Source organism: Bubalus bubalis, chromosome 11, assembly GCF_019923935.1.
Source record: "Bubalus bubalis isolate 160015118507 breed Murrah chromosome 11, NDDB_SH_1, whole genome shotgun sequence".
NCBI classification, from domain to species: Eukaryota; Metazoa; Chordata; class Mammalia; order Artiodactyla; family Bovidae; genus Bubalus; species Bubalus bubalis.
The window spans coordinates 56,770,108-56,787,308 of NC_059167.1; the positions used below are offsets into that span (position 1 = coordinate 56,770,108).

Genomic DNA, 17,201 nt, shown 5'->3' on the forward strand with positions numbered 1-17,201 from the left:
AAATGAGGGGGCATGAATGATAAATGGGGGTAGGTGTCCAGAGGGAAATAGAGCTTGATCCAACTAGTCCTTGGATAAGAATCGGTTGATAGGAGGAGAGGGTTGGGACAGCCTGAGCTGAGGTCACATTTATTGTTTATCCTCCCTCTTCTTAGGAATTATTCTCTCACCTGCTGCCATTTTTTTAAAGCTATCTTTTAAAAACATTTTTAATGTAAAAACTTTTAATTTCGTTGTTGGTTTAGCCACTTTTATTCAAGTATTATTTGCAGCATCGGAAAACTGTAAATTATTGACTACCTACTATGAGGGTGGCAATTCTCATGACTTCTCACATCCTTTTTGTGAGATAAATATTACCTTCCCAGTTTTACAGATGGGAAAAAAAAGGCTTGGGAGGACTAGAAATACTTGCTAAAGTTGGTCATCAAGTAGGCAACTGAAGTAGGATTTGAGCAGCTGCAATTTCCACAACTCTGTCACTGTCATAAAACCTCCAAATGGCTTGCTCTAAAGCAGTCAAGTAAAACTTGGGAAGCAACCAAAGAGGGTTGACTGAGGAGTCGGAAATACTAGAGGGATATGCGGTGGGGGAGGAGAGGGGAAGTGTCCGCAGAGATGCTGCAGGTGAGTGTACACCTAGGCAGAGGAGCGCGCGGCAGAAGAGAGCGGCGGCGGGTGGTGCGGGGGATGGCGAGGCGTGAGAGGTGACTGAGGGCATCCCTCGACTGCTCCAGGACTGAGTACGGGGAGGTGCCCCGCTCTAACCTCTTCCCGGCCCGGCCCGGTTAATCATTTCCTGACCCTCCTTCCTCCTCTCTCCCAGCCCGCAGGATTGCCACATCAACCTCCCCCCTCCCCGCCTCCTGGCCTGTTGCTCCTTCGCCGGGTTTTACAAGGAGCCCCAACTTTGAGGCATTTTCTAACAGCCCGGGACGCCCTCAAGGCCGTTTCCCGGAGAGGTCGCAGGCTCGCTTGGGTGTAGCGCTTGCCCTAGCGGCCTCTTGAGGCTTGCCCTATGCTCTTTTTTGGACTGAGAGGTCAGAGAGGCGGGATCCAATCCCGGCGCGGATTAACTAATTAAAGGCTCGGTTTCCCCTGCGGTAAAAAGGGAGGATGGTAACAGCCCCTGGCGGGGTGGTGCGCGGTTGAAATGAGGTATTGTGTGTTAAGTACCTGGCTAGGAGACAGCAGTGGGTGTTTAACAAACGTTAGATCCCTTCCCTTTTTATCACCTCATCACCGGGACCGCCCGCTCAGCAAACCTAGGTTACAGCTATCTCGCTTAAACTTAAACTGGACGTTGAGATCTGAATGTCCTGATCCTATGCTCGAGGTAATGCCAATAGTGATTCATAGTGACAGGGTTTGAACCCCGGTTCACGATCGCCCCCGCCATCTCGCACCTAAGTGGCTGGCTAAGGCCACATGTCTAGAACCTAGTCCAGAACTAGAACCCGGTCAGTATGGTACCTGCCGCAGGGAGTAGACCACTAAACCAGTACTGCTCTGGGACCCATGCAGCCCGCTGGGCCACCAGGGGCCAGGCCTTTAACCTCTCTGAGTCTGAGCCACAGTGTGTAAAGTGGGGGCTCTCTGTCTGCCCGTGTGGTTTTTATTTTCTTCTTCACACTTTCTTTCGTGACCAGATTTTCTACCCCGGTGTAGTCAGACCATCTCATTACGCTGGATCAGTGTTTTCTGACTGCGAGCGCTCGCCCAGGGCGGGGAAAAAGCAGCGGACCGGCCCGGTGTGCCCCGGCTTGGCGCCCCACCCTTCTCGGGGCCGGGGAAAGTCGCGGCTGCTCGGGGCAGCGGAGTTGGGAAAGTCACTTCCGAGCGCAGTCTGACTCTGGGCCACCCGCCTGTGAGCGCGCGGACCCCACCCAGCTGGGGAAGACGGGGGCGGGGCCGGGCCTGGAGGCGGGGCCTGCCCAGGGGCGGGGCCGGGCCGGCTTGGGAAGACGGAAGCCCCCAACCTAGGGGTGGCGGCAGGACCCGGATCCCGGAGCACCACGTTTTCTGGAGCCGGACATCTGGAGCCGGCGGGAGAGAAAACCCGGCTCCCGGAAGCTTTTGCTTTCTTTGACGCAAGGGCTCGGGACGCAGCCGCCGTCGGCCGAGCGCCGGGCTAGGAGCGACCCCAGACGGAGTCTTCGGAGTTCCTCCGCCCCCGCCTCGCCGGGTCCCGGAGCCTCAGTCCTCGCAGCTCTTCTGGTGGCCATGGAGTGTCCGCACCTGAGCTCCAGCGTCTGCATCGCTCCGGACTCAGCCAAGTTCCCCAACGGCTCCCCGTCGTCCTGGTGCTGCAGCGGTGAGTGCGGCCCCAGGCGGCCTGCAACGCACCCGAGGCCCCGGCTCCGCCGGGCCTGCCGTCTAGGGGCCGCGGGCGGCGGACGCGCGGACTCGGGAAGCGGTGCGGGCAAGCCGGGCCCGGTGGCTGGGGAAGGGTACTCGGTGAGGCGTGCGGAGCGGCGGCGGGCGGAGCGGCGGCGGCGGCTCCTTTGTTTCCCGTGGCCCGACGGTCCGGTCGGCGAAGGAGAGGCCCGCGAGGGACGCGAGCCCGCGGGGGCCACGAGCGCGTGGGGACGGCGGCGAGCCGGGACCCTGGCCTGCGGCTCGCGCCCCCGCGCCGCCCGGCAATGCCGGGGGGCTGTGGTGGCCCGTGTCGCCCGGTCGGGGGGCTGCGGGAGTGGGTGACCGGCCCCCACAAGGCGGCCGCACGTGTGGCCGGGCCCTAGTTGTGTGCTCTCCTCGACCGGACAGGAAAAGCGCCGCTCTTGGGGACAGCTTTGTTTGGGCTGCTGGGCGCGCTGGGGCCCTTCGCTACCTGCTCTGGCCCCGCTTCCTTTCGCTTCCCCCTATGCCCCAGCGACCCGATCCACGCCCGGTGGGCGGGAGCCGCGACCCCGAGAGGTGCTCAGAACTCGGGAGGCCGAGGTCAGAGGCTTTCATCAGCACGGGAGGGGGAAGTTTGAAAACAGGCTGCGGGCTAAAAAAGCTCAGAAGGCTGATGGAGCAGCTGCTTTGGAGGGGCGGCTAGCGCTGTCTTTCAGGTCTTCTTGGTGGGTTGAAACTGCTTTGGGATTTCCGAGTCCATGTGCTGGAGGACAGTTATTAGGTTTATGTAATGCTTTTGCATTGCTTAAGCATCTTAACTCCTTCTGCCGGGCCTCTTGGAAGCCCCAGTGCCCTCTTATTGTCTGCTCTAACGACTTAGGATCGCACCGGCCACACTGCTTTGATTACTTCCTGGTAGGGCCCTGGTGCAGCCGATAGGGTCTTTGTTTATTAGCTTTGAGATAATCGGTGGCAGCTTGGGTTGGAGTGTAGAATGTAAATTGTGCATTTCAAAAATCTTAAGTTCATTTGAAGAAATAAAAGAAAAGAGCAGTGGTACTGTTTAACTGTGTGACGTTTCTCATTATGGGCCGGAGCTAGGAAGATAGTTTAGAGAATGCCTTAACACTTTTGACAGGTTACTTCTTAAATGGTGATTATTATGTCCTTGGAGAAAATCACAGGCAACAGCCACAAAGAAAAATGTACCCTGGTATAAGGAGTCGAGATAACTGGCTTCCTTGAGCTCTGAGAGGTTTGATGCTTTGCTTGCCTTTGTAAAGTCAGATTGTCTTTTTCTGCACGAAGCCCGTAAAGATTATAACCGGTTAATTGATTTTGCAGTGCAGCATTGCAGTTCTTTTATGAGGGTGCAGAAAACTTACCTACTAATGTTTCTTCCACAGTGAATGTTGAGTATGAAACAACAAATAAGGTGTGTCAAATTGCTTTACAAATTAGTTGATGTTGCATTAGCTCTAATTGTAGCTGTGATGCTGCGATTGTGGTAAGTTGTGTCTGTCTGTTTTTTTCCCCGAAGAGATTTGGGGGAAGAAATGACCAAAGTAAACAGTAGAAAAAGCATACCTCATGAGGAGTGATGAAATTACTTTCTCTGTGGATTACTTTCTACAGGGATACAAAGCAGACAGCTCCCTTATGGCTTTTTCTAGGTAAACTCACATCAAATTTTAAAATGGCCTCACTGGGCACATGCATCTAGAAAAAGGAAAAGAGTTTATGCAAGTGACAGATTTCCTGTTGTGAGTCAGCCTTGCCTTTGTCAGTCAGGGCGTCCACTTGACTGTGGGAAAGAGGTGCAGAAGATCGACCATCTCTTGAGGAACTTAAGTTAAAATGGAACATAACTTAGAGGCTTGTGCTGATACAAAGAACAAACTAGTATAGCTAGCTCTAAGGGAGGGGTTATTTCTGTCCAAGGGCTAGGATGGCATCTTTGCATCTTGCAACAAAGTTTGTCTCTGACATTGCTTTGGGAGGGTGATTTTAGTCATGTGCTTTCATTTGTAGAGCCAATAAAGCTAGTTTCACAACTTTATGTGGGTTTTTTCCTTCTGCTCAAGTTCTGTGAATTGAACCCATTTCATGCGGGCCTCCCACTAACCTATTGGCATCCATTCATTGATATAATCTCATATTTTTATATTGAGCTTGATCTTGTTCTTGCCTGCCTGTTGTTTCAGTGATTAAACGATTATTAACTATGAGTCTTTGGCTAATTCATCATCTTGGAGGGTTATGTATTCTGGTATTTATTCTCCAACACTCTCAAATGTCTTCTTTCCTTTTTTTTTTTTTTTTTTGGTAGGGCACCAAAAGAGTAGCCAGTGTGTGGAATAACGCGGTGACCGAGTGCGGAGTCTGATTGCATTCTTTTCAGGGAGGGGAAATCCCTGTTTTGGCACTGGGGCAATAAAAGTCATGTCCTTGCCCTGTTTTCTTTGGGAGCTTGCAGTTACATCACAGTGAAACAGCCTCAAGGCAGCCAAGCATATTGCAAAAGACCAACATCCTAGGCTCTTCTAGGTAGCAATACATCCTTGGAAAGTAGTTCTGTTTCCTTTGAGCCTAAGTCTTATGGTATCATTTGTAAAACAATGGGTAATACTTCACATTTACTTCACAGGTTGTTGTTAGGGTGCACAAGGTAATTTTTGTGCAAACTTTGAGAGACTCCAAACACTATTCAAGTAATAGGTGGTTTTATAGGTCAGAACATCTTTATGAAAAGGACTCTGAATACTTAAGTATCTAAAGCCCCTTAAATAGGGACTGGGACAGACTGGCTTTATGCTGAATTATGTTTTGCAAGATCTATTACTCAACAAGATTAGGGGGTGTAAGAAGTAATTATACTTCGGAATTAACTTGAGCTTCTTATCTGTGGAAAGCCCTTGGTACATATTATTGTATATGTTATGTAATTGTGTACCACAGCAGTTCTCAAACTTTTTGTTTTCAGGCCTCTTTTACCCTCTTAAAATTATTGAGAACCCAAAGAGCCTTTGTTTGTATGGCTTATAGCTATTGATATTTGTTGTACTGAAAATTATATTTATATATATAAATAATATATATTTATTAAATCCTTTACAATTAATAATAATAAATCCATTACCTGTTAACAAATAGTAATTTACATAAATTTTCAAAACGAAAATTTGTTGAGAAGATTGGCATTTTAATTTTTGTAACTGTCTTTGTTATTTGGCTTAATAGAAGACAGCTGGATTTTTACATCTGCCTTTGCCTTTGGTCTCTTGAGATATCACACATTGGGTAGCCTCTGGAAAACTCCACTGCATGCTTGTGAGAGAATAAGGGTAGAGAATAAAAGTAACATCAGTATTATTTATGAAAATAGTTTGACCTCCTGTACCCCTGACGGGTTTTGGAAACCCTCAGGGGCTCAGGATCACACTCTGAGAACCCACTTGTATACAACAATAGTAACAGTTAAGGACAGCTGCTCTTATCAAAATAGTTTTCAAATGTTAAAGAATTCCTTAAGGTCTTAAAACTAGCAGCATTTATGTCTGAGTGGAGATTCACAGAATTTATAATTATAAGCTGGGACGATGGAGTCCAGTAGTCAATCCCTTGCTCTCAAAAAAGTTGCAGTCCAGTCTAGTTGAGGAGAGACAGGAAGCTAACTGGTTAGAAGTTAAATCCATGTTGTGGCTTAAGGTAAGTGTTGAAAATAGTAATCTAATAAGGTAAAAGTTGATTTATGTCTAATTTTGCTAAATTCGTTCTCATTTTTAAATGAAAACGTTTTAAGTAAAAACGAAGTCATTCTTTCAAGGTTTTTGTTAAGTGCACATACCAGATGTCATTTTCAGAAGCTGGAGACTTCTGAAAGTATACTTCATTTGTATATGTGTGTGGGGGTAAAAGGGTTGAGCCAGTGGCAAAATACTGGAGAGAAAACCCAGATTGGTTAAAAAAGATGCTCTAAACACAACTGTTTTCATAACTAAGGTGAGCCAAAGACTTTAAGGGTTTGGGCTAAATAGCCAGTTAAATTGTAGATATTTTAATAGCATAGGCATGAAAAAATTTTCCCTGATTGATTCTTTAAAGACTTGAGAAATCCTCTTATAGTTTCTAGTACACACTTGCCCTCACATTACCTAAGAAAAGTAAGTGTAGACTAAATAAATATTTTGCAATTTGGGATGGTTATTGGAGATTAATCCTTTTTTGAAGATACATTTAGTTGGATAGAGTTCTGATTATTGATTGCATCTCAGTGGTAATAAACTTGTCATTTGTGATAAAGCTTGAGCTAAAAATGAGATATCACCTTGATGGGGTGATGGGTTATTTTGTACCAGATTTCTTTCACAACCTACATCTAAAGAAACCTCTTATATGCCCAGTAGACTAAATTTTCTAGATAGGATCAGTCATTTGTTCATTGTAAGGTCAAATGCATTACTGCTCTCTAGTAGTAACCCTGTATGAAATTAAGTGCCTAGCATCTAATAAGACACTCAGTAAATATTTGCTTAATGAATGAAGGAACTTTCTTCCTTTTGATGGTGGCTGGATTGGCCTTAAACTTGGTGTTTAAAATAAATGGAAAGCATAGTAAGTGAGCTTCTCCCCAGAATGCTTTCACCAGTCACCGCTCCTGGCTTTTAGTCTATAAAGTAAAGTTTGACTGGATTGTGAGGAACTAACCATCTGCAGTCTTGTTACCATGATGAATTTGTAGTCTTTTGACATTCTGTGTTTATAGGTAGGCAGGTATGACATTTTAGTAGTAAATGTGGATGGGACAGTTAAAAATCAGTGGGCCCGTGATACTTTTGAAGATTAATATTTAAATTTCATACCCTTTTCTGAAGAATTTTAACTTTTTCGATAAGATTTGTAAGCTTAAGTCAAACGCAGTTGTCTTTCTAGTTTTTCTGGCAGTATCCCACCTGGAATCCCAGCCCCTAGAACTTTAAAGCAGCCTAAGCTTATTTCCAAAGTCTCTGAATAATTGGTAGTAGATGTGAAGAAGCTGGGATTTAGAATGTGCTCCATGTGTTCGTTTGAAGAGGCTGCAGTCTAGGGACTGGGCCTAACATTTTGCTGTTGTGAAGAAGTTTTGACACATGGATCCGAAGTTATTCTCTGAATAGTATTCTTAGTAATATACAAAGAACATCCTTCATGGCCTAAAAGCAGAAGAAAGGATGGGGTTGAGGGGTGAATTTGAACTGTTTGTTTCAGTTTCTTGTTATTCATTTATTCTCAAAATAGCTCATTCTCATCATTCTTTGCTTTTATAGCATTAGCCTTAGGCTCTTATAACATCCTACTTTTTCCACTTTGAAATTTAAGCGATTTCCTTCTTTACTGGAATATGATAGATTAATTTTGAATCCTTTAAACTTAACTTAAAAATGTTTATGTTTTTCTAGTGTTTGTCACTCAGTGAGCAGAACAGTGAGTAACTTAGTTTGTAGCTCATTGAGTAATTTAAATTCCTGTTTTAAAATTTAATTGAGTCCCTCTTCCATCAGGGAGTAATTTCATTTCCCCTAACCTGTGTTGTTTTTTCTTTTGCAGTTTTTTCCCACTTCTTGAGCTATATTAGATATTTTCCTTCTTTGAAAGAAAATAGTAGTGTCCTTTGATTGTGTCCAGACCATGGGTTTTGTGTTCAACCTAAGCATCCAAGTGGACTTGGATAGTAGCTTATCAGTGTTTGAAGTGGGAACTATATATTGTTAATGTATTTTAGTGTTTTATGTTTATTCATAGCTTTTAAACACAAGAGCCACTGCATTCTAGGTGTTTTAGTAGAGCTTTCCTGGACAGATGGCTTAGAAGGAGGTACTTAGATTCTCAGCAGGGGCTGGTACTTTTTGGAGGGTTTATTTGTGATGAAGCTTACCTTGATTGACAGCTTAGAATGCCGAGAATACCATTAGCAGCAGCAACAGCTTGTTCATCTTACCTAGAATTGTTTCGCCCCAAGACTTCTCAAGATGCCCTATGATTTCTAATAGTCTGTTTTGAGAATGTAGGGAGAAGGTATCTTTCACAACGAAAGGAAATTTACCTAAAAATTGGTTATTGCAATTGTATCTTGAAATCTTTCTGGGTTGTTGAATGATCTTTGGCTTAGAAACCTGTAAACAGAGGTCATCTTTTAACTGCTGTGAGTCTGCAGATGTTAGTGTATATAGTAATTCCAGATGTTTTCTCATCTACTAGTTTTACTGAGTAGGAGGAGAACTGAGAACAACATAAAGGAACTTCAAAGCAGTTGGCCAACATTTAATCCTGACTAATTTAATTAACTACCCATCCTTGTAGTTTTTCCTGTTTCATAGATTGTGAAATGGAGACAAAGATTAACAGAGTTGCTCAAGATGCTTGGGGATATCAGAGATAGCCCAGAGCTTAAATTTAAATACCATTCAAACCATACTTTTGGCTTGCCTTTTTAAAAGCACGGTCTTTATTTTGTCATCTAGTCACTTACTGCTTGATAATTTAAAGGATTATAAGTGTTCGGAGACATACTTGAAGTAATTCCTCTGAAGATTTTTGATGTGAAGGTGTATTTTAAATTCTACATTTTGGAAATAATTTATTTTAAATTTCTATATTTAATGAGCTCTTCCTCCCTCTGTTTATTGATTAAAATGCCAGCAAGGTGGTACAAGGTTGTTAATACAGTTAGAAGAACACTGTTTTTGAATGTCTAAATTTTGGTTCAGATTGAATTTTTTTATAGGCTGAAATGGGCTTTACTTTAGTTCAGATATCATGAACCAGCCTTCTCACCATAGCTGTGGATAAGGATAAAATGCAGTGAGCTCTTTGTCATTTTATAAACGTGGCCCCCTCCCATTTGTTCATTTTGTTTCTGCTGGAGGAGATTCTTCTTGGAGGTTGTTTGTTATGGGGTGGGGGAGGGAGATAATTCTTAAGATAGAGAATTTTGCTTTTGCTGCTGGTAGCTCAGGGGTTATTTGAATCTTTGCTTTTAGGCAGTAACTTTTGTTGATTCCATTTCGTTATATTTTAAGATTTTCCAATCATATTTCTTATAGAAGTTACTTATAGTCTTTAGGCTGCAATGCTTAAAACAAGATTCCCCCCTACCCCCCCGCGCACTTCTTAAGATATACTGAAAAACAGGTATATGTTTGGTTTTTACAGATATATAATATACAGGTAAGCTTAAGAAGGCAACTTCAAATTTTGAAAACTTTTGTTGAAACAAAACCTGTGCATTGAAAAGTGAAGTTTGTAGTTGTCCTGGTATTTGTGTTAGCTAAATGCTTCACTGTTAATCACCACTAGCTAATTAAATTTTCTAAGACCCTTTTGAGGAGGGAAGTGAGAGTTTATTTTGAATATGAACCAGTTTGCGTCTTTGAAAAGATATTATAACCGACTGGATTTTATCTGAAGACTTTGTACTCTGCTTTAGGATTGAATAACTCTATCAGCAGGCTGTTTTCCATTTTGAGTAGATGTTCTCTCCTGATATTTTTTCTTTGTTCTAGCTGGGTTTAAGGCAGCCTTTAGAAATCTACTTGCCAATTTATCCTTGACCTGTCCTGAAGACTCGTAATTTCATGGACTGTTCTTGAACTATCTCATCACCAGGCAAAGCAGGCTGGTGATTAACTGTCATGTTCCTGCAGGTTTAATTTAACCAATTTTAAGATAGGACACTTGTTGATTTCACTTCTTTAAATCTTTGTTCTGACTGACCATGCTCAGGTTTTCCTTTTTAGATAATAGATCTTTGTTTTGGTCAGAGTTTGTGAAGATCATGGTGAAATTTCTAGGCAGCAATTTTTTTTTTTTTTTAGCGACAGAATGTTTCCCTGGGATAATGGATAGATAAAATATTCTAATTTTTTTTTGTTGTTGTTGTTAAAGAACTTCTATTTAACTTAGTCTGGGGCTGACATTTATATTATTGATTGAGTGGTTTTTAAATTTTAGGGTCACACAGTAAAACTGAGATTAACTCTAGTTTCCATCTGAATTATTTTGAATGTTAATTGTGAGCTCTTTTGGCATTGGAGAAACAGTTTGCAACAACAAGACTCAAGCTTCACCTTATGTGTATGAAGTAGCTGCCAGAGCTCAACATTCATGCTGTGAGAATTTAATTCTAATTTAATTTAACTGCATCGGTTTCATTTCAGTTATTTCAGGTGTTTTGTTTGTGTGTAGTCTTTTTAGAACCTCATTTAAAAAATATTTTTTGAGACTTTTTTCCTTGGAATGGTTAATATAGATTTTGGGGAAAATGTGGGTCAGATTTTTTTTAATGTACCTATTGGTTGTAAAAAAAAAAAAATTCCAACTCGTGCTTTGCATCAAATAATTAGAACAGCTAATGGAGTTTACAGGTGCTTATTTTCTGTAATACTGGGCATCTAGCCCTTTAAGCAGAGTATAAGTATATGCCCAGTTTATGTTTTTTCTTTCCATTTCTTCATAAGTAGTCCCATTGATTTTTAAAAAGATATTTTCCCAGCACACCAGTAAATACAACTGTGGTAATTTCACACCCCCACCCCCAGATTTGTACTTCAGTGCTAAGCTATACTGTATAACCACAAAAAGCTAGAAAAAGGATTGTACAACATAGATATTAAACCTGCTCTCTGAGTAAAGTCTTTGATAATGAGGTCCCTTAACGTCTTAAATGTTTTGTTGATTTATAGGAGGGAGTGCTTCCTATAAAATATGTGTGTGCATCTTTTCTTGTCTTGTATACACTTGCTTTTGTTTTGAAATAATAGTTGTGTGGTGTTTACATTTATGACTTGATTAATTTCTTTTGAAAATCCTTTTACTATTTAATTATGGATTTGCTTACTCAGGTTGTTGGCAAAGTGTGGAGTTGCATCAGATCTTGCTATATTAAATAAATGGAAATATTGGATGCCAGAATTTTTCTTAAGTGATTCATGGCTTTTGTGTTGGTAGTCTGTATAATCAGCTTCATAAGGAGAGTTATTTTTGAAACAATATAAGCTCCTGATAATTTTTCTGTGGTTATTTGTGTATGGTCTTCCAAAGGCAGAAGTGGCCATTTTGACTCTGATTTAGTATTCTGCTTTGACTTGAGTAGTTTCAATCCTTCTCTCCACTACTCTTCCCTCTCATTTGTAGGTAGGGGCACAGTTCCAGCATTTAGCTGAAGACTGTAGAACAGATAAGAGCATAATAGCTTCATAGGTGTCTTTTTTTTTTTTTTTTTTAACCAAAGTGGGTTTGAACAAGTCTGAGTCTGTGATAGAAGGAATAATAAAAGATGTTTAGTACAGTACAGTTGAGCATATGTAGTTTCACATACATTATTTCCATATGTTGTTTTCAATTGCTTTTGAGGACTGATTTCAGAAATGCATTTCAAAATAGAGTAAAATGCTCGAGCGAGTGAGGGGACCAGTCTTATGGATCAGAATTTGCCTCTGTGTAGGAAATCAGCAGGACCAGATGCCCTCTCTTTTGGCTCTGTAGGTATCTGGCTCTGTTAACATATAGATGATAAATTTTGGCCAGCTTTGAAATTACAGTCTCCAGTAGAGGACACATACCATTAGCTCTGGAAATTAGCCTTGTAGTATACAGTGAGTTGAGTAGGTGCCTGGCCCCAAATGATACACAGCGTTTGTAATTTTTATTTCGTGTAATAGGTGATTTTTTAAGATGAAAAAACGTGGTTTAGGCAACTTCATGAATTGATATATCAGTTTACCTTTTAAACATTAGTGTTTTCAAAAAGTAGTACATGATACAGTTACGCCATACAGTATAGTATCAGAAGATTTAAAATAGAACAGCAGGCTCCCTTCCCTCCACCCTCAGTCTTACTGTCCACAGACAACCACTTTCAGCTCTGTTAGCTTTCTCCCTCATGTTTACCCACATACTTCTTTTTTTTATTTTTTTTTTTATTTTTAAACTTTACATAATTGTATTAGTTTTGCCAAATATCAAAATGAATCCGCCACAGGTATACATGTGTTCCCCATCCTGAACCCTCCTCCCTCCTCCCTCGCCATTCCCTCCCTCTGGGTCGTCCCAGTGCAGCAGCCCCAAGCATCCAGTGTCGTGCATCGAACCTGGACTGGCAACTCGTTTCATACATGATATTTTACATGCTTCAATGCCATTCTCCCAAATCTTCCCACCCTCTCCCTCTCCCACAGAGTCCATGAGACTGTTCTATACATCAGTGTCTCTTTTGCTGTCTCATACACAGGGTTATTGTTACCATCTTTCTAAATTCCATATATATGCGTTAGTATACTGTATTGGTGTTTTTCTTTCTGGCTTACTTCACTCTGTATAATAGGCTCCAGTTTCATCCACCTCATTAGAACGGATTCAAATGTATTCTTTTTAATGGCTGAGTAATACTCCATTGTGTATATGTACCACAGCTTTCTTATCCATTCATCTGCTGATGGACATCTAGGTTGCTTCCATGTCCTGGCTATTATAATCAGTGCTGCAATGAACATTGGGGTACACGTGTCTCTTTCCCTCCTGGTTTCCTCAGTGTGTATGCCCAGCAGTACCCACATACTTCTAAGTAATACATTGTTATTTTTCACTTGATCCATTTTAGGTAGCATCTCTTGACATCTTGTGTTGGTAAGTGAGGACATTAGTATTTCATTACCTGCCCACTCTCCATTTCTCAATATGACCAGACCACAAATTTTTATTAATATTGTGATTACTTTTTTTTTCTTTTCTGGCATTTTATTTTTCCTTTAGTTAGTAGTTGCTTTTTTTTTTAATTGCTTACTTTACTTTCTTTACATTTTCTCCCAAAAGTAACATATACATTTGTCAAATGTCTATGAATATTCTTTTCCAAGCATTTAAACACATACTCTCTTAGTAGTAGTATTCCTGAGGCTCTCCTTCCTAGAGTACCCTTGCTTCCATTTGAGCTGACTGTTCTCTGAGCCGACTGGACAGTTTTTATCCTGTGATTCCCTCGCTGTCCTCTTGTATTAGATTTCCCATTCTCTGGATCCCAGGTCTTTCTCTTTCTTGGTTTATTAGACCATTGTGCTGGAGTACATCATCTAGCTCCCTTCTCAGGGGAGCCACATTTTTGATCCCATCCAAGTCTGACACCTTTATTATACCTGTGTACTTGACTGCTTGGTTGACTATAGACTGTTAATTAGAAAAGATTTTTCTCTTAGAATTTTTTTTTTTTTGGTGACGCAGCACAGCTTGTGGGATCTTAGTTCCCCGACTAGGGATCAAACCCACGCCCCTCCCATTGGAAGCACAGTCTTAACCTCTGGACCGCCAGGGAAGTCCCTCTCTTAGAATTTTAAAAGCAGTGTTCCTTTGTTTTTAGGCTTTCAGTGTTTTGTTTTTTTTTTTTAAGAAATGTGATGCCTTTTTGATGACTGTTTCTTCATTTATAGCCTTTTATTCTTTCTCCTGGAAGCTTTTAGGATATTCCTTTTATCCTTGGTGTTCCGGAATTTCAGAGTGATGTGTCTTGGCATGGCTTAGTTTTTCTTTGCTTGTGATGGGTTCTCAAGGGACTTTTCAGTCTGTGCATTTGAGAGTACACTCATCTTCCCATCCTTAAATCTCCTAGTTTGTACATTTTTCTTTGTACAACTCCTATTTATTGAATGTTGAGCACCGTGGGTAGAACCTGTAATTTTCTTATCTTTTTAATTCTTTGCCTTTTGGTTCTAGTTCCTGAGATATTTCCTTGTTTTTATTTTTCCTTCTACCCTTCTACTGAATTTTGATAATAATATTTCTTGTTTTTAAGTGCTTTTCCTCCTTTTTCTGACCATTGTTTTTTCATACATCTTATTGCTATTGTTTCACAGTATCTTCTCTTGTTAATCCTGGGTTTTAGAGTTTGTTCTGAGGCTTTTCTGTGCTGTCTGCATTGTTTCTCTTGTCTCTGGGTTCCTCTTTTTCTTTTCAAAATGATTCTTTCAAACTAGAGCTTTCCTTCACAGGATCTTTATCTATTTTTTCATGTAAGGGTGGGGCACTAGAAAGCTCTGTGAGGCTTGTATACATTGGGCTTCACCGTAAAGTTGGGGACAGGCTGCCTTCTTCATTGGAGGAAGACAGTCAAGACGTCTGTGTGGATATTTATTTTTTCGCACCATTTTTCCAGCATTCCCTCTGGGAGCTGTACACCTGGCCGCTGATGTCCTGACATGAGGACGTAGGAAGTCCATGAGCTCATTGTCCCTGCAGCCCTTGGGCCCCTTGTTCTTACTCTGCTGTCTGCTGTGCCCCGTGTCCCTAAGCCCAGGACTGCCTCCCGGCTGCACTCTTCTCTGCTGGTACTTTCTGGGCTGACACTCTTCTCTGCTGGCACTTGGGCTTAGCTTTCTTCACCCTACGAAGATTGTTACTGCTCCTTTGGCTTCTTCCTGACTGCCAAAAGCATGTTGAAGTTTGCTTGTCTCACATGTTCTCTTTGTGAGTCACTATCGATTTAATTTTTTATTGTCATTTTAGTGAAATGGGGTGAAGAGGAGATAAGAGAGAAATTGGTCTGCCATGCTTAATTTGGTGTTTATTTTTATTTAATTAATTAAAATTATTTGGCCATGCTGTGCAGCATGTGGGATCTTAGTTCCCTAGCCAGGGATGGAACCTGCATCTCCTGCATTGGAAGTGTAGAGTCTTAACCGCTAGACCACCAGGGAATCCCAATTAGTGTTTATTTTTAAATGAAATATTTTTAAATGCAGTTTTTAGGGTAAAAACATGCTTTGCCTTATCAGAGATGGATTTTACTAGTAATCATCCAGAGAGTTAAATCACTAAAACTGAAATTTTGCAGTACTATTTTTGAGTAAAAGTTTAAACTCAGATTTACCTTCCTTGATAAGCAGAGCAAAATACTGTTGCTATTACCAGAGTCAGCAGAGAGTTAGATAAGCCTCTGGGTTTGGCTCCGCTTGGGAAATTGGGAGCCAGAGTTTGGATATATAAAAGAAACATGTTGTTAGGTCATTTGGACTACTGCAATTAATCTATTATAATATTTTTATTGGATTAGTTTGTCATCCATTAATAAAGGGAAGTTACTGCCAGGTTTATAGTACTATTTGGCTCTGTACAATGGTAATATAACCTTTTCCTTTGTGTTATAGTAATTTTCAAAAAGTATGTTTTTAATAGGAAGTAAAGAATAAAAATTTAAAAATCTCAAAACCCTTTTTATTTTGATACACTTTCACACTTAAAGGAACATTATTAGAATAATACAAAGAACTCCCTTGTACTCTTTACCTATTCATGAGTTAACATTTTGCCACCTTGGTGTTACATGTGTACCTTCTTTCTATATATTCCCCCCCACTCCCATCACTCATTTGCAGACCTAATGTTCCTTCATCCATAAATGCTTTATCCCACCCCCACCCCCCGCCCCACCCAAGAACAAGGACTTTCTTTTCATTAAGCATGGGATATTGGTTAAAATTAGGACATTTAATGACTGATACAGTAGTATTATTGAATGCACATTCCATTCTCAGATGTCTCCCGTTGTCTCAATACTGTCCTTTATATAATGTCCTTCATAGCTGTTTCCCAGTTGTGTCGCCCCACCTGTCTCCCCTGCGTCTCACCCACGGTCATGAGTTTTATTTTGTTGTGAACTCTTTTAGTCTCCTTCAGTCTCTAATGGTTCCTTATCCTTTCTTTGTCTTTCACGTCTTGAGTATTTCTGTAGAGTGTACTTCAATTTGAATTTTACTGTTGTTTCTTTATGATTAAACTCAAGTCATGCAAGGTTTTGATAGGAATACTGCAGAAGCAATGTGTCTTCTCAGGGCATTATATCAAGAGGTATATGAAATTGGTTTGTCTCATTTTGGTAATATTTATTTTATTAAGGTGATATTTGCAAGGTTCTTTGTTGTAAAGTTACTTTTCCCCCTTTGTTATTAATAACTAATTTGTAGCAGATGCTTTGAGATTTTACGTATAATTGTCTTATTCCTCATCAAACATTAATCTAGTAATTTAGCATCCACTGATGATTCTTGATTGAATCAGTTGTTACTAGGATGGTTGCAGGATGTTGATTTTTTAACTTATTTCTTCTAAGTATACATGGGGACACACTTTTCCTTTCTCACTCACTTGTTTATTCATTTATTTTGTTAACATGAACTCAGGTTTTCATTTTATTTCTTAACATCCTATTGTTATTTATTCTGAAGATCAAGTTGTCCTAGATTTGGCTAGTGGAGACCTTCTTAGGCCATAATTTTGACATGTCCCTATTGTTCTTGGAGCCCTTACTTTCTGGCATGGCAGGGTGCTCCTGGTTCATCTTGTACTCAGCCTGCCCCCGTCTTGGAATCAGCTATTTTTCCAAGTAGCCATCGTTCCTTTTAGTGGGGAATAATGTTTATAACCTAAGATCTCTCAGCAAATAGGAATTAAGAAATAGGAAAATGTGTATGTGTGTGTATGTATATATTTGTTTGTATTTGTGTGTTTGTGTAACCACGAGTTCATTTTGATACCTTTAATTCCAGTTCAGCACAGCAGGTCTCGTCTTGCGCCTTTCTGCATTTGTAATGCCCTTTTCTAACAGTGAGAATCTGGTTCCTATTATCCTCAACACATGTACTTGTTTGCTCCATGCCATAATCAGAGAAAGTAGTTCTGAATTGCTGACCCACACCATTGCAAAGAAAACTGCTTATAACTAGAGCTTAATATTTTTAATGGTGTTTTTTGTCTGTATACTCACAAAAAAAAAGTATTATGTTAAAAAATTGTGTTAGTTTTCCTTCCTTTTCCTTCCCTTTCCTTCCCTCTTTTAA

The 17,201-nt window shown here is 40.9% G+C and overlaps 1 protein-coding gene across 1 annotated transcript in view; it reads left to right on the forward strand.

Annotated features, from left to right (window-relative positions):
- The first annotated feature begins 292 nt into the window (after positions 1 to 292).
- Positions 293 to 17,201, forward strand: part of USP3 (ubiquitin specific peptidase 3) — a 107,949-nt gene continuing 91,040 nt past the window's right edge. Inside the window, exon 1 of the mRNA XM_006044923.3 lies at positions 293 to 2,314. Coding sequence (XP_006044985.1) covers positions 2,224 to 2,314 — 91 coding nt within the window. The 5' untranslated portion in view covers positions 293 to 2,223. The remainder of the gene's footprint in view (positions 2,315 to 17,201) is intronic.